Source organism: Aotus nancymaae, unplaced genomic scaffold (assembly GCF_030222135.1).
Source record: "Aotus nancymaae isolate 86718 unplaced genomic scaffold, 86718_ANA_hifiasm-v0.15.2.pri h1tg000020l, whole genome shotgun sequence".
Classification (NCBI taxonomy): domain Eukaryota; kingdom Metazoa; phylum Chordata; class Mammalia; order Primates; family Aotidae; genus Aotus; species Aotus nancymaae.
In genome coordinates this window covers 39,652,209-39,676,793 of record NW_026988432.1, presented here as the reverse complement: position 1 = coordinate 39,676,793, position 24,585 = coordinate 39,652,209, and the positions used below count along the sequence as shown (strand labels likewise).

General features: G+C 52.9%; 1 protein-coding gene across 50 annotated transcripts in view; it reads right to left on the bottom strand.

Annotated features, from left to right (window-relative positions):
* CELF4 (CUGBP Elav-like family member 4) overlaps positions 1 to 24,585 on the bottom strand; it is a 321,991-nt gene that overhangs the window by 237,694 nt on the left and 59,712 nt on the right. For all 50 annotated transcript variants that reach the window (XR_010343624.1, XR_010343626.1, XR_010343625.1 and 47 more), the window contains exon 2: positions 5,141 to 5,223. Coding sequence is in view for 44 of the 50 variants with exons in the window: in XM_021670047.2 (XP_021525722.1) it covers positions 5,141 to 5,223 (83 nt within the window). In the remaining 6 variants the exon portion in view is untranslated. The remainder of the gene's footprint in view (positions 1 to 5,140; positions 5,224 to 24,585) is intronic.

Below are 24,585 nucleotides of genomic sequence, written 5' to 3'. Positions count from 1 at the left end.
CTAGAAGTTGTAAAACTACCCCGAAGAATTAACAGCCTCCATACATGCTAACTACAGCCATCATAAATTTGTCTTTAGTTTCTGTTATCATATCACTGTCTCTGGGGACCCCTGTCTTGTCATCATTTGCCCTTTATAATTTATTCATCTTGTTCTTGCCTGCATCCTTTCTACTTATCATTCATCTTTACAGTTGTACATAAAATTAGATGGATCCTTCAATGGCAGGACTGTCAGGGAGGGAGATGAGTCTTACCAGGGAAGCCCCCGTATGGTGATAGAGGCCCCAACAGAGCCTGCTGTGGGTGTCAGGGTAGAGGTGGGGTGGGCCAAAGTCAAAAGAGGGAGGGCGGGAGGGAAGGAAGAGGAGAGGAGAGAGAAAGGAGAGACAAGTGAGAAGGATAAAAGAAGAAAGTGTTGGTGAGAAAGACTAGAGGAAACTGTGTGGAGGGAGAGAAGAGAGGAGAAAACGGGCACAAAGAGAAGAGAGGGAAAGAAAAAGAGAAAAAAGGAGGAGAAAATGGGATTAAGAAAGAGAAAAGCAAGAGGAAGGGATAGAAAGGAGAGACACTGAGAGAGCGGTGCTAGAAATCCAACTGAACTCTTTTAAAAAGAATTTTTCCACTTCAACATCTTTCCTGGTAAACTCGAAGAAGGTCACATTGAATTTCCATGGAAGTGACCCATCCTGAGTCGTGGTGACCTGCATCAGGAGGTGCGATGGCGGGACTCTGCATGTCTGCCAGGCTGACATGAGGGGAGGGAAGGGGGAGACAGCAGGGAGGAGTGTATTAGTTTGCTTTGTATTCTAGGGTTGTTGGAGTGAGGACACAAAAGCCAATCTTTAACTAGTGAGTTGGAACTTTAATGTTTACCAAGCAGATACAGCTCCCACTACCCCCACCCCCATCCCCGGCCAGCTCTAATTCCCACTGCTTCCTGGCCTCCTACTGACAGACCCAGCTCTTTCCCTGCCAGCCCTGGTGAGAAGCCCTTTCTGCTACCAGAAGAGCAAAGTGCTAGCCACCGCTTGTCATAGCACCTGGTCTTCTCTTATCTGAGCATCTCCCCTGAGATCCTGTATTCCCAACATTGGAAATAGATGAGCTCTTCCTGGAAGACAATTCCCCGCAAAGTCCCAATGGCTGGAGGAGCTGTGACAAAGTATCAGGGTTTGATTTTAAGAAAGAGACTTCTTTCAAGAGACCTCCTGTGCACACTCAGGCCTCAGGTGGTTCTCAAAGTGGGGTGCTCCATGTCACCCAGCTGCTCCGTGTCACCCAGCTCCTGGCCTGTCATGTGTGCCTCAACTCTGGGCCGTTTCTCAGACCAGTGCTCCCATCTGACTTATTTTACTCCTAACTCTATTCCCACTCTGCCCGTGTCCTGAACAAAAACTTTGAGTCACTCCTGCACTCCATGGTCATCCTGGTCCTCTCTAAATTCCTAAAGCAACTGGTGGTGCTGGCAGAGGCAGGTGTCTTGAGCTTTGGTGGCAGACTCAGTGTTGGTCCTGGCTTGGCCACTTACCAACTTTGTGACCTTGGGCAAACTTCAATCTCCTCCTCTGTGGGGGGCAATCATGACATCTTCCTCATAGGGTGGTTGTGAAGATAAAATGAGGCAAGGTAGGTAAAGTGCTTAAAAATATTGTGACGATTGAACAACTGTCCACACTACCCATTTTATAATAACATGTGCTGTCTTATATTGTTGACTACGTAGATATTTTTGTGTGCATGGCTTCTATCCCCAACTTGGTGGGCAACTCCAAGCAGGGAGGTGGACGTGTTTTTCTTATCTCTGTATCTTACAGAACACCTGGCACACAGGAAATACTTGCTGATGGATTGAGAAACTGCCCCGTGTTGACTGTTCCCTGTGAATAGTGAAACAAATTTTGTGAATAGAGGGGCATGGGCAGGAGAAGAACAGGAAAGAGTGAGATCAAGAGTATGAGGGAGAGAGAGGCAGAGCGTTTAGAAAAAGGGAATCACTCTGCCTGGATTCTGGCAGAAGGCAGTGCTCAAAAGGACCGAGATGAAGCTTCCTAGTTTAATAATCTAATTCTACTGAAAACATGCCAGACTCAAAAATAATAATCCATTTGTGACACTGGTCCAGGGATGACTCCATCAGCCATCAGAGAGCTCTGCTTAGGCTGGTTCCCAGGGATACTGGGAATCACTTACTACTGATGTGTAAGAACAACCATTGTGGTGTGGTTTCTGAGCTTCCACTGATCCCAAGAGAAAGGTTAGCTCCCCTTTTCAGGCCCCCTGTGAAGACATGTGCTAAGGGTGCCTCTAGTTCTGTCTCTGTCATTTTGTTATTGTCGCTCATGGTGGTGGTGGTGGAATGTGTGTATGACAGCAATGGGATTATTTTTCTTGCTGGCAACACCATGAGAGCTCCGTAACTTGCTAGAAACAGCATAGGCTGCCTGTACTATCTTTTCCCCTCTTTCTTTCCTCAGCGAGAAAGTGGAGGGATGATTTAAATGGATTGATTTAAATGGATTTTGAAGTCTCGAAAAGTACCTAAATTGCTGAGGTTACCAGTTTTCCAGGTTCTTTTTTTTCAGTTTCATTCTCCTTAGTTAGACATAGAGTGTGCTTGCTGGGGCACCCAGTGTGGTCACCCCAGACAAGAAGAGGTCCCCCTCCGCCTCTCACCCAAACAGGCAGCCATGAACACAGCCTCAGCCGGTAGGGGCACCTATTATTTGATTGGGTGAGAGCATTTGGCTTGGTCCCATCCCTGCATTTGCTAGTGGCACACTTTCTCTGATCTCAAAAGAGAGAACCAATCAACAATGATAACACCAGGTCTGCTTTCTGGAATCAAAATGACTCTACTTTAAAGAATAATTTCACTTGGTCATTTTGTGTTTCATTCATCTGCATGTAGGTTTGTGTGAAGACAGTGTGCTTTCAGAACTTTGAGCTGCAATCAGGTCTTTTTCTCTTGCCCCTCCCTCCAGTGGGCCGTGCCTGCCTGGAGAATTGTTTGATGAGGTTTTTGAGGCCATGAGTCTCCCTGTGAAGCCTTTGAAGAAGGGAAGGTGTTCGAGGGGACTCTAGGCTATGTTTCAGCTCTACTGTTGGCCTCTATCCTCCCCACTCCCCGTCCCAACATACATTCGCGTTTCTTTTTGCCCTTTCCCTCAAACTTATTCAACTTGTCTTTCTGATTTCAGAAAAATGCCACTGAATCTCCCAGTATGAAGGATTAGCACAGATTATGGGGAACAGTGTTAATTATCGGTGGAAGGGGGGCTGGCGCGTCGCTCCAATGTGCTCCTGATTTCCCCTGGGCCTTTCTGCCTGGTAATAAGCCTTCTTTAATCTGGCAGGCCCCTTGGTGAAATCAGCACCACGGACAGTGATATTGATTGCTTCTGAGAAACCATCACAGCTGCTCAACCAAATTACCTTTGATATGTGACCTTTAATGTAATTACTGCAACATCAAAGTATTTCTATAAATTATTAAAGAACTAATACACTCCATCATTCAGATATTCTATTATATGTAAAATAAACAACCACAAGTTAATGTTAGATCCTCAACAATCCACACTTGCTACTACTGAAATACTCCCAGTTCCCAGCCTCTCCCCTTTCAAAATCCTAAACCTCCCCCACCCACCTTCTCTCTTTCTGTTTCCCCGTCTGATTCCGGCTTTTAGCCATCATGAAACTCCCCAGCAATCTCTCTCAAGCTGATGAAGGGCCTCCCATAACAATGTGGTATTTTCTATTCCATTTAGGTGACTCTAAAATATCTATCACAATCTCCCCCAAAACAAAGTACCATAAACACTTTATTAATCAGCACAAACCTTTCTCAGAAGCCTTTGATTATCTTACAATATGGCTTTATGCTTCACACATAACATGGGGCGATGTGGAGCATATTTCTGCCATCTTACAGAGGGCACCCAGAAAGTAATTACTATAATATATGTGCATGTAGCCGCGCCACTGAAAAAACAACTGGGGAATGGCCACCCTGCCTGAGCTGGGCTTCACACAAAATCTGTGCGATGTTCGATTTCCATATATTTGCATCTGTGGGTATGTTATTAAGACGACTCAGCCCCGTGCTTTGCAATCACAAATACCAAAATACAATACAGAGGCTGTCTTAATGGAAGCAAGGCACTGTGTAATTCAGCACTCCCCAGCCCTAAACGAGTAAAGAAAGATCTTTGATGCAAAGGAAGGCTGCCCCCGCCCGGGGTTGCATTTTCTCTCAGTCTACCTGGTTAACCTTTCCCGCTGTGGGGCAGAAATGGAAACGTGTGTTTACATACGGTTGGCTTGGTAAGAATGTAAACATGCATGTGTAAGCATGGGTGTGCATACTTATAGAACACACGTGCTTCCCTGCAGGGTCCGTTGTATAAGCGTCAACACTGTATATTTAGAAATTCTTTAAATTATGCCCACAAACACACATCTTTCCATTTATCTTTAGATACTCAGCAGCCGTATATCTCTCCTCCCTCACCACCGCCCCATCTCTCTGAACCCACAGGAGAGACCGCGCAGACCCTTGACCCAAAGAACACTTCTTATTTTATGGTGATGAACTAGCCTCGATAATAGCCATGGCTGATATCACACCCAGTTAGGGGGGCCATAAATAATTCTCTTCTCCCCCGCACAGAAGCTATAAACCAGGGCCGAGGCGCGATAGTTTATCAAAGACGAGGGCTGGCTCCTTAAATAAACCGCGGTGATCTCACTCGCGGCGCCCCCTCCCACGCCGGCACCCCCCAGAGCGGCCCGCGTCGACTAGATGGGCGGACTCGATCGCGCACGCGGCTCGCGGGCCCGGCGGAGGCAGCTCCCCGCTCCCGGGAACCGGGACGCGCCGCTCCCCCCGCCCCAGGCTGCCCGCGCAGGAACAGCGCCGGGGCTCCACCTTCACGGCCACGGCCAAGTGGGGCCCCCGCCCCGGATCCGTCGAGCCTGGACGGCCGAGAGCCCGGCGGCTCGTGGGGGCACAGAGGGGCATGCGGGCTCACAAGCGCCCCGCCGCCCTCTCCCCGCGCGCCGCGCCGCCGCCCGGCCTCCCGAAGTCGCCCCCTGTCGGCGCGTCGGCAGCTCGCGCCGCGGCGGGCGCCACTTACCCCGGGCAGAGTCTTCTGCTCGTGCAGCGCGCTCTGGGCCTTCAGCGCTGACTCACGCTCGCAGTAGGTGAGGAAGGCGCAGCCTGGGGAGGGAAGCAAGCGCCAAGAAGGGTCAGTGGGGCGCCCCCGGGCCCGCCGACGCGCCCTGCCGCCCGCCCTCCAGGCTCCCGCCCCTCCCTGCGCTCGGTCCCTCTCCCCACCTCTCTTTCTCTCCCGTGCACTCTTCTCGGAGCTTCTCTGCCTCTCGGCGTTCCCGGCTGTCTGCCTCTCGTCCCTCCCTTTGCTTTTCTATTTTGCTCCCTCCGCGGAGTCTCCCCACCCTGCATCTTCCCCCCCACCACACCCCCCTCTCCTCACGGGTCTCTCTTTACCCGGTGCCCTGGTGCTTCAGACCTCTCTGCCCTCTGTTTCCCCCCTACGCTACCTAGAAGGGGCAGCTTCCACCCCTCACCCCCAGAACCTCTGGCCACACTTGACCATGGACTCTCCTTCTGGCCAGTAGGAGTGCTGGGCGTTATTCCGTCAGGAATGGTGGAGGGCTCCTCTAGGCCTTCCAAATAAAGGCTCAGTCTGTAAGGAGGACCTCAGGCCAGTCCCTCCTAATAAAATAAGCACCCCCTGTGTCCCCAATGTCCCAATCCCTGTTGCCTTATTTGCAGTGACAGGTGGTCTTCACACCCCTTCCCATCAGAGGGCTTCTAGGGCATATCGAGGCCACCGAGGCACAGCACTAGACCACTCTTGCTCGGCCTTTAATTCCCTGGGTGACCCTAGCAAATCACATCCTCTTTCTGGCCTCAGTCTCCCCACCTGTGAACTGAGAAGGCCCAGTCTAGCAGTAATTCTAAATGGGCCACACCCCACCCACTGGCCAGGGAATCTGGATTTGACAGAGCAATATATGCAAGGGGTGACTTTTCAGTGCTGTCCTTTAGGTGTGCTGACAAGTCCAAGAGAGTGGGGATAGGGGAGTCTTTCTGGGAGTTCCCTCAAGCTGTCCAGTACGCCCTGTGTCAGGCCTTCTTCCTCTGCCTGCAGATGTGGCTGAAGGTGGACTGGGAGGCTTGCAAAGCTCAAAACCATGGGGAAAGCACAAATGCTCACTATAGTGAAAGCAGCCTTGAATGTCCCAGGGAACAGTCACCTCAGACCTTTTCAAGCCACCCATGACCCCAGGGAAGGTGCCCTGTGGAGTGGCCACCTCTCTTGTTCTTCTCTCTTACAAAACCTTACCCAAGACGACATCCCCAACAACCTGTGCTCCCCTCTGCACCCCTCTGCCCCCCATTCCTCTGCTTTCACTGCCTCCTCAGCTGGTATGCCCCTTCTCCCCATGTTCACTTCTCCCAAACGCACTGATCTTTCAAGAATCTAATCAAGTTCTACCGCCTCCAGGCAGCCCTCCTTGGCTGGTCTAGTCCACCCCCAGCCAATCTCCACAGCCAGCCATTTGGTCATTGCCATGGCCATGGCCATTTATTTCCTGAGTGTTTGCTCTGTGCCAGGCTCTGTGCCAGACCTCGTGGCCCAGGCCCTCCTCTCATGAGGCCCACAGGCTGCTGGTGCCAGTCTGGTACCTACGCCAGCCCTTGTCACCAGGCTTGCTCCAGCCTCTTGTTGCCAGGCACAGAATGCTCCCAGTGTCCTCTGCAGCTCTGACTCCTCCACCATCCATCCTGCACCCAGTGAAAACCGCTTTCCTCCTCTTCCAATGTAGAAATTCCTCCTGCCTCCCTTCCCTTTCTGGCTTCAGAGAGGAGGTGGTAAGGGAATGTATTTGTGAAAGGAACAGAGATGAAAGAAGGAAGCAGGGAGAAAAGCCTGGGAGACAGAAACTCTCAGCTGCCAATGCCCCCTCGGCCTTCCCCACCTCCAGCTCCTGCCCTAGGCTTGGAGGAGCTTCCGAGGAGACTCTCTCCCACTCTGTCTCATCCCTCTCCTCCCACAGACCCCAGATCACCCTTCCTCCCTCCCTCCCCCATCCTCCTCCCTCCTGGTCACTGGCAGACGGTTATTGATGGAGACACCCGGGGACTGAAATGAATAGCGGTCAGAGGCCCCCGTGACGTCGTCCCTCGTGCTGCCGCCTGCCTCTCCCGGGGGCGTCTTTCCTCCCGTCCCCTTGTTGGCCTTGTCCTCTGCCTGCAACCAGGAGGCGGCCACTGCCTCTGCTGCACGCAGGCAAGCCAGCTTGGGACAAGGTCAGGGGCAAGTTTGGAGAGGGAGGAGGATGTGGGGAGGGAGGAAGAGGAGGAGGAGTAGGAGGAGGAAATGACCATATTGTTTCCATGGCCCAAGGTAACTGGGAAAGGAGTCTAGAGGGAAAAGAATCTGTTGCTTTTGTCCAGCTTCCAGGGATTTCTGCCACAGTTTTGAGAGAGCTCACAACTTTATTGTGAATCAGAATTTTCCAGGACCTCCCATACCTGGGTGACCACTCCGCTGCCATGTCTACCCCTGGAATTTATCTCCTTCCAGTCTTCCCCTGGTCCCCCTCACTGGCCCCCTCACTACTCAGCCTGTGAGGCACACTCTGCCTTAGGGTCTTTGCACTGGTTTTTCCTCTGCCCATAACGGCCCCTGCCCCACCCCTGCTATCAGCATGGTGTGCTCTTTCCCTTCCCTCAGGTTTCTGCTCAAATGAGACCTTGTCAGAGACACCTCCCTTGATCACCCCATTGCCCCCACATAGACCCTAACCCCTCGTGTTTCCTGTTTGCCACCCATCACTGCCTGACAGAGTCACGTATATTTGCTCATTGATGGGCAGGCTCCCCATGCACAGATGAGGTCAGGAGCCTGGTTTTGTTCTGTTTCTGCTTGGTTCCCAGTGCCCAGCATATGGGTGGAGTCTAATATGTATTCCCTGAAAGCACTGAATGCCAGAACACCTCAGCTAATTTGGTGGGGAGCAGCAGGCACAGAAATGGTGCTCAGAGGCTACTGAGAGCTGTCCAAGGTCTATGGACACTGAGGCACGCTGGACTTCCATAGTGGTGATAGGACCAGAGGTTGCCGGAGGGTTGATCAGGTCCTTGATGGGAGGGTTTTTGCCCCCAGAGCTCCCAGGAGCCTGTTGAATCTGACAGTGTGCACTCTCACCACAATTCCCCCTTCACCCCAAAGTTGATCCCAGAAAAGGCTGATGCACCACTGCACCCAGTGAAAACCCATTTCCTCCCCTTCCAATGTGGAAATTCCTCCTGCCTCCCTTCCCGTTCTGGCTTCAGAGAGGAGTTGGAAAGGGAAGGTATTTGTGAAAGGAGATGAAAGAAAGAAGCAGGGAGAGGAGCCCAGGAGAGCCCCTTCCCAGCCAGGGCCCACTCCCGTTTCCTCATGTGTAAAATGGGAACAGGAGTGGCCCTCAGAAGCTTGTGGGGAGACCTACTTGCCAGTGAGTATGAACAGCCTCTGCAGACTTCACTAAGTGCAGACTGCAGTGTCAATAGCAGTTCACTGTGGGGAAGCAGGGGCTAGAGAGGTACCAAAGCCCCTTCCTTCTCTCTCTCCACACCTCTGTGAGGCGGGAGCAGCTGTACTCGGAGGCTGACTGGGGCAGTCCCACCCCAGACTCTTCCCAGTCCATTTCCAGCCCTTCTGATGTAGCTGCTGACACGCCAGCATGGCAGATTAGTCCACTCTTAAGGCTCTTTGAGAAAGGCAAATGCGGATAAGCAGTTATTACCGCTGACTCTGGGGTTCGAAGGAAGGGACCAGTCTGCTCCCTGGCTGAGGGCAGAGCCCTGGGGGAATGGTGACTGTGGGAAGGGGCTGCAGGAAGAGAGTTTACCATCACAGCGTGCTGTGGACAGGCCTGGGGTGGAGGCTGAGGTGGGGCTCAGGGGGCGGGGGAAGAAAGGGTGCCCAACCCTCAGCCATTGGACATTCACTGCTCTCTCCTGGGGAGGGAATGGGGGTGGCACATGCAGAACCCCCAGCTAGAATAGCTGGCCTTGCTTCTTGTGGCTTGTTTCCATATCTTACAGGGGTTGAGGAGGGGAATGTGGGCTGTGAGAGTGTCCAGCTGAAACGGGGGGGAGGTGGGGGGTGTCAGCTTTGCCCCAGCAGCCACTAATCTGCCAAACTCACTCTCCTATGATGTACTGAGGTGTCCCCAGAGACATCCCTGGTGGGGCCCTTTGGGAGCTCACAGCTGAGGTGGGAAACAGTATTCTCTCAGGGAGCAGCTGTCTACCAACACAAGACAGTGTGAGAGAGAGGCTAGCACCGGGCTCTGGATGCCAAGGCTTGAGAAGGTCTGTGGAGGGTGCCTCATCCTTCCTGGGGATGCGGCCAGTGGCACAGAAATCTCCCCACCAAGTCCTGATCCTCCGATCCACACATACTCATGCTCACAGAGGAGTCAGCAAGGATCCAGTGTGGCTGCTTGAAATAGCAAAAAAAAAAAAAAAAAAAAAAAAAAAATAATTAAAAGCCACGTAAATGCCCCTAGGGAATATTTTCATTTTTAAACTATGAATACTCAACAGCAGTTAAAAAGACGAAAAGATCCTCAATGTACCCGCACGGAATGCCACATGGTCAGATAGGAAAAGCAAGTTGAGAAATAATAGAGGACATGTATATACAACGGAGACAGAATCAAGTCACCCATTATGTACTCATATCTGTATTTACACGTGAAAGACAAAGTCTGGAGTATGGGGTGGGGAGTAGGGGGTATGTTTCCTATGACTTTCACTTTTTTTGTTTTGTTTGACACATTTAGACCCAGAATGTATTCATGTATCACTTGCATAATTAACTATAAAGGGAAAAAAATCTTTGCTAAAAGAGGAGGATGGAATGAATAGGAGGTGGGTGAGAATGGGTGAGGCCGACAGGATGCAGGGCCCACGGCCTGTGTCGAGGAGACAAAGATCATTGCACATCTGCCGCTTGGCAAAGACTTCATGAGGGAAATTATCCTTGGTGGGGTGGCTGTGGCCCTGCCTCAAAGCTTCCTCTGAGCCAGTGCTGGCTGCTGCGGTGCTGAGAGTTGACACAGACGCTCTCGACTCGGCAAGCTGGATATGTACATGGTTCTGGGTCTTTGACCTTGAGGTCTAGGGGTTGGTGTTTGGGGGATGGAATCCATGATGGTGCAGAAACCTCCCCATCTTCTCCCTCCCATTCTCAGAGGGACCTCTCATCTGTGCGATTCTGGTGGGACCTGAGGTGAGGTGCCACCCGAGTGACCCAGAGGCTCTCTGGGTGTGTTAGGACCTCACCCGGAGCTGCCCCCTTTCCTGTCCCAGTGTCTGGGATGGTTCTCCCAGCATCAGCTCATTACAGAGTCTACCACGCTGTCCCACCTCTTCCTGAGTCATGAGATCAAGCAGGACAGTACTGCAGCCTGTTCTGGAGCAGAGGCAGCTTTGGAAATCATCCAAGGTGGGGTGGGGGCAGAGAGGTGACAGAACTGTGGGGTGAGAAGTCACAGCACAGTGCTGCCCTCAGCAGCTGACCCCTGAGCTGCCTACAGCACCCTCTCCTCACCCAAGAGGGTCCCTGTGCCCATCTCCTCTGGCCAGCACAGACCTGCCTGTCCTCTAATACTCGAGATTCTATCACATAGGCTGAACACTTTGGCCTGCACGCATGTTTTCCTATTCAGCCATATCACCTCCTCCCACTTACCATTCTTATTTACTTTCCCTTCCATTTACCAGCTTGATGTCTCTGAATAGACTTTCAATTCGGTGAGGGAGGGGACAGCCTCTTCCATGTCTATAGGGCTAAATGTAGAGCCCAGCTCCTCATTCAGGTGTCTGTGAGCTGGAGGCCAAGAGGGACTATTGTGGGGAGGAAAGAGACCCAAGATTGGGGCACTGAAGGGAGACTGGGAAATGCTGGCAGAGTGAGGAGGGAAGGGAGAAGGAGCGTGCGGCCGGAGTGGTGAGCACTGGGCCAGGGAGAGGCAGGCAGCGTGGGCAGCCGGAGGGTGCTGTCAGGCTAGGGTGCACTCAGGGGTGGCAGATGCCCCTCTCCGGCAAGGGTGGCCTGCAGACCATGGTGCAAGGGGTACTGCTGTGCTCAAGAAGGTGGGCAGTGCCCTCTACCATGTGGGGGGGAAACACAGTGCAGCAGAATTAATTACATGGAGATGGCAGTCATTTACAAAGCCCCCATGTGCCAGGATAAAAGGCCCTTGTCACTGTGAAGTGAAGGAAGTACAATTTCCTGCCCAACTCTGAACAGGGCCGAAGCCTGGGGCGTAATCATCATGGAAGGGAAGGTTCCCGATGCGATGCTCTCCCTCCTCCCACCCCAGCTGGGCCTTGTCTTCCTACTAATTGAATTACAGAATTAGCCAGAGGAAGGTGGCCCGAGAATAGGAAGGTCTGGACTTTAATAAAACATCAGATCCTTTAGGCCTTGGACTTGGCGGGCCTGGAGGAAGTTGGAGAAAGCTGGGGGGTGGGGAATGGGAAGGAAGCAGGAAGCCCACTAGCCAGACCTAAGGCCTGAGGAAGAGGCTCCCTGATCAGTGTGATCTTCCTAGGGGGGTCCAGGAGGACCCCTGTGCCCCAAATCTCCACTCATCCACCTGCCATGGTACCTGAAATCACAGCCTCGGAGCACCATTCCTTAGTGGTCCTCACCCCCAGCTGTACCTGAGAATCACCTGGAGGATTTAAAAAACAGATGCAGGCCACTGCAGAGAAGTTACAGTAGCATCTCTAGGAGTGGACAGAGAGGGAGGGACGGAAAATCTGCCAGCTTCCCTGGGAAGAGGCTTACTGGTGTTCTGAGGTCACATCTGTTCCCCCATCCAGCCTCTGTCTTCTGTGGTCTGGGTAGGCAAAGGCAATCTTCCTGGGACCTTCTGAAGCAGATGTTCTGCTGCCACGTGAGGGAGAGGCAGCTACAGAGCAGCTCTTCATTTACATGTTCTTCCTCTGCAAACATTCTCCCACCTTGAGTGCTTGGCCAGAGTCTACACAGTCTTTAAGACCCACTTCTTAGGTCCTCCTCCAAGTTGAAGCCCTGAGCGTCTACCTTGACCACTGTGGCCTCACCTTCTATGGATTGGCATGTGGCCTCTGCCCATGGTCTGCCTCAAGGATGAGCCTCATTTTCTCTCCTCAACCGTGAACAACTTGAGGCTGAGCCCTTGGGGCTCATCGGGACTGAGTCCCAGGCAGGAGGAAGACCCCATGGGGCTGTGCCACTCTCTCCACCCTTCTCTGTGTCCAGCCACAGGCTGACCCTCCTGCCATCTTCCCAGGACCTTTCCTGGCCATCCTCGTTTCCCTAGTTCTTTCCACCTGGATCTTCTTCCCTCTCTCTTCCCACTCCTTGAGTACTCCCTGCTGGTATTCCAACAGTTCCTGCAGTTGTCTCCTCTCCATGTGACACAGTGATTCCCCACCCACAGAATAGATCTCTGACTTCCTCTTGCTTCTCCACCCCCATGGGGTAAACCCAAGCCTGAGAACATCATCCTTTCCTCTGCTGTCTTCCCCCATGCCTCACTCCTTTGGAGCCCACATAACTTTCTAGGAGTATCTAAGTTTTCCTTCCTCCAGGAAGCCTTCCCTGACTACATCAGCTCCAACATCTCTCAAAGCCCTTGGTGATGATCCTTCTCATTTTGCAGTTAGAATCATACTTGTCTTCGTTTCCTTGCATTTGTGTGTGTTCACCCAGTATGTAAATGCTCTATTATAGGAGTAGCTCACCCCAGGGCCCCCTTTCCACCAGTGACAGACAGCACAGCATGCAGAGATTACTGAGCTCCACTCTGCCTCTGGCTGGTGAGAATGAGCAGAGTGGCGGCAGGGAGAAGTGGCTTGCTGCAGGGATGCGGGTGTGGGGGAGGTGGGCCATAAGGTCTAGGGAAGTCAGCACATCGCTCAGGCCCCTGGTGGCAGCAGCCATCCGTCTTCCTCAGAGAAGGAAGCCTGGGGTGGGGGTGCTGGGGACTGCAGAGGTGGGGGAGGGGGAAGATGGATGGTCCCCTAAGCCAATGCATCAGGGGCTGCAGCCTGCTCTCCTCTTTAGGGGCTCTCCAAGTGCTGAAATCTCCCCATTGGCCATGCATTCTTTTTGCAGGCTCCGCACTGCCCTCCAGAGTCTCCTCTCTTTAAATCAGAAACTTCAGAAAAGAACGTGGCCCATTCTAGAGGGCAAATGAGTTTTGTTGAGTTAAACTCCGCTGCGTGGTATGAGAAAATAAATGGCTCACTGTGACTCTTTCTGCCCTTTGTACCCACAAGACAGAGATGTGCACAGAGCTGGGGTGGTCCAGATCTTCCTCAAGCCAGACTTGACTCTCCCAGGAAAGGGACCACCCTTCTCTTTCTCTTCTTGTTGAGTGCAGGGCAGCATGTTCAGACCGAGGGACCTAACTGGCTCTGGACAAGGAGCTGCAGACCTCAGAGGGGGTTAAAAGACCAGCCAGTGGGTCCTTTGCCAAGTGTCCCTCCCTGCCAGTTGGCCTTGTTTATGTCCTAAACGCTTGAGAATTACATGTCTGGTGTCAGCTGCTCCATCTTTATAGCACTGTGAAAAAAGACCAAAAGTGGACGTGACATATTGATGGCCTGCCCCCCTTTTCAGTGAGGAGCTCCTCCATCTCAGGCCAGGGCTGATGGGCCCATGAGCTCAGGGAAGTAGGGACTGGCCCAGGGCAGGTGTCAGCCTTTCCAACCTGGGCCTGCAGAAGTTAAGTCGGCTCAGCTGACCACATTTGTTGGCTTTTGTTCCTGCAGCCAGGGGCCTGCTCCTGTACTTCTTCTCTGGCCAGCAGCTCCCACTGGTCCCTAGGAGAGCATGAGTGTGCTCCCTGGTGTGTATTTCTTTGGCAGAGGGCTTTGACTTGCCAGAGTGCTGTCATGTGCACGATCTCACCATTCTTACACCTCAGCATAGGCTGGGGATGGAGGAGATACTATCAGCGTCTGACAGCTCAGAAGTTTGAAACTGGGAGAGGCTCTGAGATGTGGCCACAGTGGGAGAGCAGAGACCCTGACTCTCCTGATGGCTATTTTTGGGCTTAGTTCCTGTTTCCCCCTACAGGAGCCCTAGGCAGTGTCTGAGGATGGTGTGTGGATTGGTCGTGCTCAGGGAGACACTAGAGTCCTTGGAAGGGAGAGGTCCTCCCTCCCTACCTCTCCAACCTGTGACCTTCTCTTGGGGTAAGGGACTCAAGAGTGACCTCATTTTCTTCCTGCAGGGGCCTAAGTAGAGTCATCTGAGGTGGTGCCTGGCCTTCCTCTATCACAGGCGCCCTCTCAAATGTCAAAGGCGGCACGCCTTGGACTCCTCTGCAGAGGTCTCTAGCTGAGCATCAAGGTTGGATTTCAAATGCATTTGGGGCATTTGTACTCATACGAGTGCCAGGATAAATTCTTTGCTAGAACCTGGAAACTGAACTATGTTCCCTTCTAATGAACCTGGTAGGGGAGTTTAGATCTTCCTGTTTGAATTCTCTTAGACCAGGGTGAGAAACCAGGCTGAACTCAGTGGGGATGGTCCACACTGGAAGGGGCTCTCAGAGAGGCCTCCTTGGCAAGACCAAAACTATCACTAAATTGCATGATATGGGTGACAGACAGGGCCTCCAATGAAGCTAGGCATTGTCACTGGTTTGCGAGGGAAACCACCTCCCTCCTCTCCAACAGCTTCTGAGCTTCTGCCTCACTCCTTCCACCCCTGCCCGGATTCCCTCTCCCTCTTGACCTGTTTGGTCAGAACTTCAGAGCTTCACTAGCTGACCTCAGCCGCATGGCTCAGCCCCGGTCTGACACCCTGACCTCCTCAGCGCATAAGAATCATCTGAGGCTCCAGTGGCTAGTGTCATTTGCTGGGTTGTGTGTGTGTTTTATACCTGCACAGCAAGCTCAGCAAATACTTGAGTGAGTGACAGAGAATTCCCCTGGCTGGAGCTCTCCATGGCTGTGGGACTGGTCAAGTGGAGGTGGGGGTCATTTTTCACAGGGGGAGCTCCTTCCCCATGCAGAGGGAAGCTCGGAGGACTCTATTGTTGGGCTGACTCTGGAAGCCCCCATCCCTATCCCCAGGCCTGAAGCTCTCCCTGATATATCCACAGAGACAGCTCTCTGCCCTCATGATTTTGTGTGTGAGTGTGTGTGTGTTTGGGGGTGGGATGGGCCTCTCTGACTCTTTTCTCCCATGAAAGGAGAATAGATCATACTCGCAAGGCAGTGGACCTGTGAGTCCCTCTGTGGCTTCTTAGGACAGACCCACCCTTTGGGTCACACTGCTAAGCCATGCCTCCCTCCCCCAGCAGTACGTGACCATATCACTGTGGGCCTTTGCTCATTCTCTCCTCTTGTCTGGGGTGCCTTCCCACTCCTGGGGTCTCCACCAAATCCTCCAACCCTTTGAACCCCATTCAAGCTGCAGCTCCCCAGTGTAACTCTTCCAGCTTCTCAGCCCTTGCGCGGTCTCCTTCGAATATGTATGATGCCCTCAAATGAATGTTTGGTTGAGCAGCTTTCTGCTGTTCTCATCTGTGAGAATCCTGTCCCTCAAGTAGACCACAGCTCCTAGGCTGGACCTCTTCTCTGGAGCCCCCCTACCAGGATGGGGTCTCATAAGAGTGGTTGGGTTGAGCTGAACAAAATTCAGGAGGGGAGGGTGTATCCACCCCTCTTCGATTGCGGGGTCTGGTCACATGGCAGCAGTCAGGCCCTGCCTGGTGATGTGAAATAATCTCACATCTCTTGTCTGGCTTCTTCCTAACAGGCCCTAATTCACTTAAACAACAACAACAACAACAAATTTTTTTTAAAAAAGGAAGTACACCAACCAAGAAATTCCAACCTCAGAATCTAAGACAGGCTGTTTTGAAAAGACCAATAGCCAGGAGTCCCATACTGTAGGATTGATGTTTGGAAAATGTGATTTTCTTTTTAAAAGCAGAAAAACAATCTCACACCATCCTGGCAGGCCACAGTCCAGCTCTCGATAGAGGGTGACTTTCTTTCATAATCTTGGCCATTGAAGCCACTCTTCTGGCTGGGCTTTGGGCTGCACCCAACATCAATACGATAAGTTCAATCACAGGCATTTAGCAATATTTAACCTGAGGGCTGTGGCGAAGAGGGAGTCAGCAACTGTAACCTGGACGTCAGCCTCAGTGAGCCAATCCTTGAAATCCATGAGAGCCCTAAGGAAGCAGCATTCTCATTTTTCAGAGGGGCAGGGGCTCTGGCTTTTGCTCTAGAGCCAGCTGGCCCCAGTCCTGGGGAGGGCTAGAGCTATTCCAGGTCATCCTGCAATCCTTGCTGACTCACAAGGAGTGCCCAAGGTGAGTGGGAGGAGTTGGTAAATGGGGAACCTGGCCTATGGGGTAAGACAGAGCCCAGCACTCAGCTCTAGTTTTTCTCTTCCCAAAGATCCACCCACATGGCCACAGAGCCCACCAAGAGAGAAATGAAGCCAACTTATCAGCTGACTGGTACACAAGACCCAACAAACCATGTGACTGGGGTTGGAGGTGCTGTCATCTGTGGATGGAGTGAAAAGATCTTCATTCATTCATTCATTCATTCATTCATTCATTCATTTCACAACAATTTATTGATGGTCCACAATTTGGCATGAAGGACATAACCCCCTGCTTTAAAAGAGACAATCGGTAAGCATGCTTGGAAGGCCAGGTGATGAGTGTGCAACCAACATGCCTACCAAGCCAAAGTTTGTGCAGGCCCTATTGGTGGCACGAATAACAGCAAATACTCACTGATTTTTGGTTGTATTTTGGGCATTGTTCTAAGGGCTCTATATGTTTTGACTCATTTAATGTAAGTCTACAAAATAGACTTAACATCCCCATTTCACAGGTGAGGAAATGGAGTCACTCAAATTTTAAAGACTTGGCCGAGATCTTGTGACCAGGTCCCTGGTAGGGTCAGTGTGTGAGATGGGCAGGCTGCCTGCACAGCCTATGTCCTGAACCCTGAACTCTGCAGCCTTGAGAAGGTGGTTACTCAACTCTGCCTGGGGGAGAACTCAGTGCAGGGACACCTGAGTGCATCTCCAACCCAGAGTGGCCTTAAAGGAAGGGTGTGCTAGGGCAAGGCTCTGCATGTGCAAAGACTGAGCAGAGTGAGTTTGGGGGCCCTGGAGTGATTTAGAAGGGATGGAGCCTATAAGAACATCATCCCCTCAAAGCTCCCCCAGATGCCTTCCTCAACATCTTTCTTTGGGTTTCTCCCTTTCTGTTCTTCCTCTCCTCCCTCCCGTCCCCTCCTCTCCCCTCCTCTCTTCTCCCCTCCCTTCTCCTCTTTCTTCATCCTTTCCCTTCCCTTCCCTTTCCTCGATTTCCCTCCCTTCTGTCCTCTTCCCTCCTTTTCCTCCCCTCCTCCCTTCCCCTCTCCTTCTCATTTCCCCTCCCCTCCTCTACCCTTCCTTTTCTATTTCCTCTTTATGTTCTTTCCATTGCCCCACCCCTCCTTCTTCCCTCCCCCTCTCCCTCTCTCCCTTCCTGCCATTCTCTTTTTGTCTCATGACTAGCACCTATATTCTCTCTTGTCCACCTATTTAATTTTCCTCCTGACCACCCCAGGCTGTATCATTTTTCCCATCCCTACACAGTAGTAACATAGGACCTTGAGGTTCCTGTCACCAGCCAGCTGGTGACTCTGAGAAAGCCATCCAACCCCTGTGGCCTGATTGCTGCCATCCACAAGGTGTCTGGAGTCCTGGGAAAGGGTTGCACCTGGCCTAGGAGGGAGGTCAGTCTGGCTGTGATAGTAGCCTCTGCTTTCTTCTGGGAGCCCTGGGGTAGTTTACAGAGTCTCTTCCAGAACCCGAGAAATTAGGATAATGACACTCACCTGCTGGGGTTCTGGGTGCCCAGCAGAGTACCTGGGATATAATTAATGGGGAGTATTACTCTTGTTGTTTGTCAGCAGTAATAGTTGTGATGTGATCCTTAAATTCCCTACAGTGTGAAAAATGACTTTGGCCTTCATACTGTCTGTTGTCTGCTTCCCTTTGTTGGACCTGTGCGTGTTCTTTGGTTATAACCACTCCCATACACACCTGTAGGGGACAGGGACCACCTTTCACTTCCTGTATAGCACAGGCCAGTGTGTGTGGGGGCTCGCAGTGATGGAGGGTTTGCATGCAGAGTCTAGGATGCCAGTGTATCTTGTTTCCCGTGTGTGTGTGTGTGTGTGTGTGTGTGTGTGTGTGTGTGTGTGTCTAAGATGCTAATGACAGGAGGTGGTAATGAGCTGGCAGGGGCCTGGGTGACAAAGAGCTGGCTTCATGCTTCCACAAAGAGGCACCTCAGTGTCAATTGTTTCTTTTGTGAGAGGAATTGTCAAGACCTGGGAATGTGGGCTGGGGAGGGTTGGAGAGTGGAAAGCTGGGACATGGCAGACAAGGTTTAGAGGAGGCAGATCTCTGCGCAGGAGCAGAACAGGGTCCTGGCAGCACTGAGATGGGACAGCTTGGGAGGGATGGGGAGCCCCCAGAGGGTGGCAAGTAGAGGGGAAGAATGTGGATTGAGCACTCTTATCTGTGTTACATGTTGACCTCTCAAGCGGACCCCGTGAGCTGCAATGGGGGGGCTGGCCCCCTCTGCATGCCTCTTGTCTGCCCTGCTTCTGGCACAGGGCCTGGCGTGGGGACTGGGAGCATGGGATGAGGCATGGTCAATGGTTTGCATGACAGTGCTGACTGGAGGCCTCCAGCAGGTCAACAGGCCTCTCTGGGCTTCAGCTTCCTTTTGTGTAAAGTAGGTTTGATGATCCCTACCCATGAGTCTGGGTCCTCAGCATCCAGCACAGTCCTGGCACCAAGTGGGTCCTTGGCACAGATTCATCAATGAATGAATGGGGGAGAGGGGGATGGGAAGTACACGTCCCTCTTTGACAGACCAGGAGAAAGGTGCATGAGTCAATCATCCCAAGACCACACATCTGGTAGGTAAGGTACCTAGAGCGCAGGTGCACTGCCTGCCTCCTGGGTTGAGTAAGGCTGGGGAGCCCAGTGCAGGCCTGGCGAGGGGAGAGCAAGCCAGACAAACTGTGTAGGAAGCTGACTGTGAGTCAACAGACGGAGGTGTGTCTCCAAGGCTGTGCACCAAACGGAAGGGATCCGGGAGAACAGATTCTTGCAAGGAGGTGTGGGCGGAGTGCAGCCAGTGCCCCTGCCCCTGCCTGAGTGGACAGCGGGTGGCAGCCAGGGCTGGGGAGAGAGGGAGGTACAGGTGCAATTCTCATGAGTGCTACAGCTGTGTAGGGCTCTATTCTCTGTTTTCACTGACCTTGAGAGGGTCTGGGGGTGGGGAAGGAGTAGGGCAGAGGAGGGGGCATCGTGGAGACCCAGGCCCGGGCTTAATGAGCTGTGCCAGGCAGAGCCAGCCTGCAGCCTGACATTAGCACCTCTTCTGACTCCTGCAGAGGAGCACATCTTGTCTTTGTGCCCTGAGTTTACCCCTTCTCTTGGCCTCCTAGCTCATTTTCTTTAGAGCCTTTCTGTGTCTCGGCTGAGCTGAATGAACTCCAGCCCCACTGGGGAGGCTGAGGCAAGAAGGGTGGGGTGGATGGAAGGTCCAGCTGAGGCCTCTCCTGCCTGGAATCTGAGGCTGAGCCGAGGCCCACTCCCAGCTCTACCTTCCTGTGAGGTGTGGGGCTGATCACAGAGGCCTTCATTGTGCTAGAAATGTGGGCCATGGCCAAGGAGTCAGGCCAGCTGAGAGCAGAGGTCCAGGACTGGAGGGAGGGAAGGTGGGGGTGGCCGGGATGCAGAACCAGAGGGAGACCCTGGGCACAAAGGCCCCCACAACATGGCATTGTGACAAGACACTAGGTTGGAAGCTGCACCTTAGCTCAGAGGCCAGGATACGGTCCTCTATCAAGTCCCTGGACTTCCAGGGACCCTAGCCACCTTTTGGATAAAATCTCTGTGTAAGTGCAGGTTGGCGTGGGAAAATTCCAGAGAATGAATTTTTTCCAGAGAATGAAAGTGGGAAGGATGAGTCAGAGTTCTGGATTTTATCTTGCTTCTACTTATTCTTCCTTCAGAGGAAGGCCCAGGTGGGACAAGGTGGAGCCCCAGCCCCTGGCAGCCCTCTGGGGCCTGCGGGTCTCCATTCCATCATTAAGTGTCTGGGGGTGCCTGCTAATTGCTCAGCCCTGGCCTCGGGAGAAAAGGCAGGGAAAGAGAAGAAGAAAGACCACCTGACCTCAGGGGCATCCAGCCTACCGATGGGCCAGGAACAGAGGGATATGGAGGAAGCCAGGTAAGGTGGTGTGTGGCCCAGTAACAAAGCTTCAGTCTGTAGAGGCCTGAGGAAGCCATGGACAGAAACGGGAGTACCTGGAGAATCTTCCTGGAGGCAGGGCAGGTTGCCTGGGGTTAATGGAGGTAGGTAGGAAGGAGGAGGAGTGGAGGCCCATGCAGTGGTCAGAGTGAACAAGTTATGCATGGGACCCAGAGGGGCAGTGGGCATTTGCAGTCAGCCGGTGTGCTCTGTAGAAATAAATGCACTCCAGCACTGACCAGCATGGACTGCCTCCCACCTTCCTCTCTCCTCCCATTCCTCTTCTCTCTCCATGTTTCCCCCTCTCTCACCAAGGTTCTGTTCTGGGGAAGCTGGGGCATGAAGGGAGAACCAGTCGTCCTCAGCTGAATCACGTTTCTGCATCACCCGTGGTCTCAGCAGCATGGGCTGCCTCTGCCTCCCACGACCAGGCCCCCTGTGAACCTCGAGCCACTGAGCTGCCCGCTTCGTCTGTGGGTCTAAATATAGCGGTTGAGATGCGCACTCTGGAATTAGATTTGATGTAGCCCTCTGGACTCGAGCTAACTTTTGGGGAGTAGTTTTCTTGGGAGCCTGCCAGTCCAATTCCTCCCTCATGAACACTAATTACCGCACAGACCTTCTCCATGAAATCGGTGCTGAAGCCATTTCCATCCAGGCGGCTCTCCAAGAAGAAATTTTTCTACTGGGAACCGACAGCAGCAAATAAACCTACCATCTACTTAGCAACAGAGAGCAAGAGCGGGAGGGAGGAAGGAAGAGGGGGCAGGGAGAGTGGGAGGGAGAACGGAGAGGGAGGACTCGGCTTCTTTTCTTCCTCCTGTTCTTTATTTTTCAAAAAGGATGTAATCATCTCTCACTGGGAAAGTGACAGGTGTCTCATGAGACAGGACAGTGGCCCAAGAGAATGGCTCAGGCCACCTGCAAGGCTAGTATCTGCTCCTGGTGGCCTGAGCATGGCCAGGCCCCCACTGCACTGCTGGGCACCAATGGGCAGCCGAGGCAGCCCCTGCCAGCTCCAGGGTTTCTTCCCTCCTTTCCTTCCTGATCTCCCTCAAGCCTCTGAAGCTCTGGCCCATGCCCAGCTCCCCATCTCACCTCACTAAGGATGGGCCCCATCTCTCTCTCTGCCTGAATTCCCACCAATCAGCCAAGGCCTCGGTAACATCTCACCTTGTCCAGGAAGCCCTCCCAAACCCTATAGGTAGCACTGATCCTCTCCATTCTCGACTCTAGAGGCCTGTGCCAGGCACCCAGTGCTGGGGTCAGCTCTGCTTTCCTTGCTTCCTAATTGAGACTTTGCATCAGCTGCCCAGAGAAGGGTGGGCACTAGAGGGATGGAGCCTCAGTACCAAGTTGGGTGGGTGCATCATCACATATCTGTGAGCAGATGCCGTTTCCTCCACAGTGAAGAGGACACACCTGAGGTGCAGAGGGGTCAGATGGAATGCTCATGGTCACTCGCTATCTAGCAGGAGGCAGGGCTTGGATTTAAACGCATGTGTCTGTGTCTAAAGGCCAGATACTGCCCTTTCTCTTCCCTGGCCTCCCCCAGGATGGTTCTGGGGCAGTGCCTGGTTCTTCCCCACCTGTCTGCCTCAAAGGTCAGCCCAGGGCTCTGCACTCAGCCCCTGTTCTAAGAGCACTTGCGGCCAAAGAATAAGAGAATATATTTCCCCGTGAGGTTTGCCAAGGCTGAGGGCAGGCTCAGTGAGCTCTTATGGCCCCTGGTCATTTGCCAGGTCCTGGGCACTTCAGCCAACAAAGCCCAAGTGGTGCTCAGAGCCTGCTATGGAGTCACGAGTGCTGCCCCAACCTTGCCCAGTCAGCAGTAGAGCTACTCCCTCCCTTGGGAGAGCCCCTTCCACATCCTGTGCCTAGCTCTGTGCCCAGGGACACTCCAAGCCAGGGCCCCAGCTCACAAGTCACCTCCCCAGAACCCTTAGCATCTATTTACTGAGACTCATGCATGCAGGACAAGGCATTCTCAGAAAAGTCACTAAAAGGGGTTCTAGCACCACTTCTGCCACCAAGGCTTGATGACTCTCTTCACTTCTCTGGGTCTCAGTTTTCCCTTCCATCAAATGGGGATGCTGATTCCTGCCTTAGTTGCCTTACGTGGGTGGGTGGTGCTGGCTTCAAATGAGATGGCAGCAGGGAGTACTGAGAGCCACTTGAATGTCAGGCAATCTCCTTCAAGGTCCCTGTTCCATTTACTCTGCTTCATATTTTCTTGAGACTCTCCTGTCCCTTCCCTGCCCCCATCCGGAGGGGATAAGTAAGGTCGGAGCTCAGTTGTCCTCTCCAGTAAGAAGCAACCAGACTCAGGGCCAAGAGAGTGGCTTCCAGAGAGCCCATCCCAGGGCCAGGAGAGGATGGAAGTTCCTGGAAGAGCTTTCTCTTAGAAAAGACCTGGGCTGGAAATCATGAACATGGGTTTTATGCTGAGGGCTAAGCCACTTTTCTTCTTGGGGTGCCTTATCTATAGGGAGGCCTTATCTATAGGGAGGAGTGGAGTTGGATGAGCTGCTCTGTGTAGCCTGGCCCTTTCCATTCAGATGGTGTGGGGCGGTGTTAAGAATGGGGCTTGCACACTGCGTGGCTCAATCTCCTTTTAATATGTGATTTGGGGCAGGTTTCTTAGCTGCTTCCCTCATCTGTAAATAGGAGTCTTAGCAGCACTTACTTACCTTCCTGGTTTGCTGAGGGTTAAATGAGTAGCACACATGCCTGGTGCATGGGCAGGACTGGCTCTTAGTAAACAGAGAGTACCAGTCACCGCCAGCACAGTGACGCACTACCTTGGGCCAGGGGCGGTGCTCCGCACTGTGCACACATTTTCTCACTTAGTACACTCACTCTATTTTCATTTTTTGATGTGTCTCTGAGAAATCTGGAGAGCCCCGAGAGGTAAGGCCAGAGTGCCACCTGGAATTATGGATCTAATTTGGCATCTATAGAGTAAGTCTCAGCATCTGGCTGGGGCAAGAGGCTTCTTTACAAAATAAAAGGTTCTGAGCCACAGACAACCTGAGGGCCAGTGAGGGTGGTGACTGCCAGGCCTGGTCCAGAGCACGGGGAGGCCAAGAGGAGCCCTAGGGCTGGCCAGAGCCCGTCTTCCTCTGGCCACTGCAGGACACCAAGGCTAAGCTTGAGCAAGGCAGGGGAAGTAACTTTGGGTTCCCTGGTTAGGAGAAGCAGGGGCAGGGGGCAACTGTCCCAGAGGGAAGTGAGGTCCTCATATGACTGGTGCCTTACATGGCTGGGGCCAGATGGATGACCAACTTACAACTGCGTGACCCATGGGCCTGGTGACCAGTGCCACAGCCAGGCTGATCTGCAGCTTCCAAGAAGCAGACTGGGCTCCACACTCCCTTTCTTTCAGCAACATTTCTATTTTCTAGTTTTGCTTCTCCACTTAGATTCCTGGTTAAACTTCATTGGAAAAGCTCCAACCACTCTTCAGCAGAGCTGAGCTGAAAGGGCCACAGTCACCGTGGGGTCTGCCTAGAGGGGAACATGGGGATGGCACAACTCTCCTGGCTGGAGTTCAGGCACTGTGGCCTTTTGGGAGCCAAAACCTCAGTGGGTCCAGGGCCAGGTGGGGTTACTGTGGGAGCCAAGTCCTTCATGTCTAAGGTGAGTGCCCTTCTCCCAGGGCAATCTTCCCCAGCCTTTGTGTGAACAGAGGACCTCCGTGGCTGGCAGGGAAGCAGGATGGTTAGAGACATGGGCTTTGGTGTCAGACAGACCTGGAATCCCATTTGGGCTCTACCACTTCCTCGCTATGGGATGTTGGTGGGGTTCCTTAACCTCTCTAGCCCCACTGCCCAGACCGTACAGGGGTTTCGACAGTGTGAACTGTGCCCCAGGCCTGTGGTGACACACGTGAAGCTCCCAGGACACTACCAGGCCCCACATGTGTCCCTGTTGCGATGCATTGAGCAGAAGTGTCCTCTGGAGTGCCCAGTCCTCCCTGAGCCACACTGGGACATGCCCTTTCTGTGGGACAGGAGGGTGGTGGCCTTGATCTGCGGGCAGGTGCCCCTCCTAGGCCCAGGCAGAGTAGTGGGTAGGAGCTGCCATTCAAAGCCTTAGCCCTGGTTTGTTTCTCCCCGCTCCCCTCATCCCCAACCCGCCCCCCTGTTCTTTCGGCATTCTCTGTTCCTTCTCTCAGGCGGGCGGCTGAGCAGAA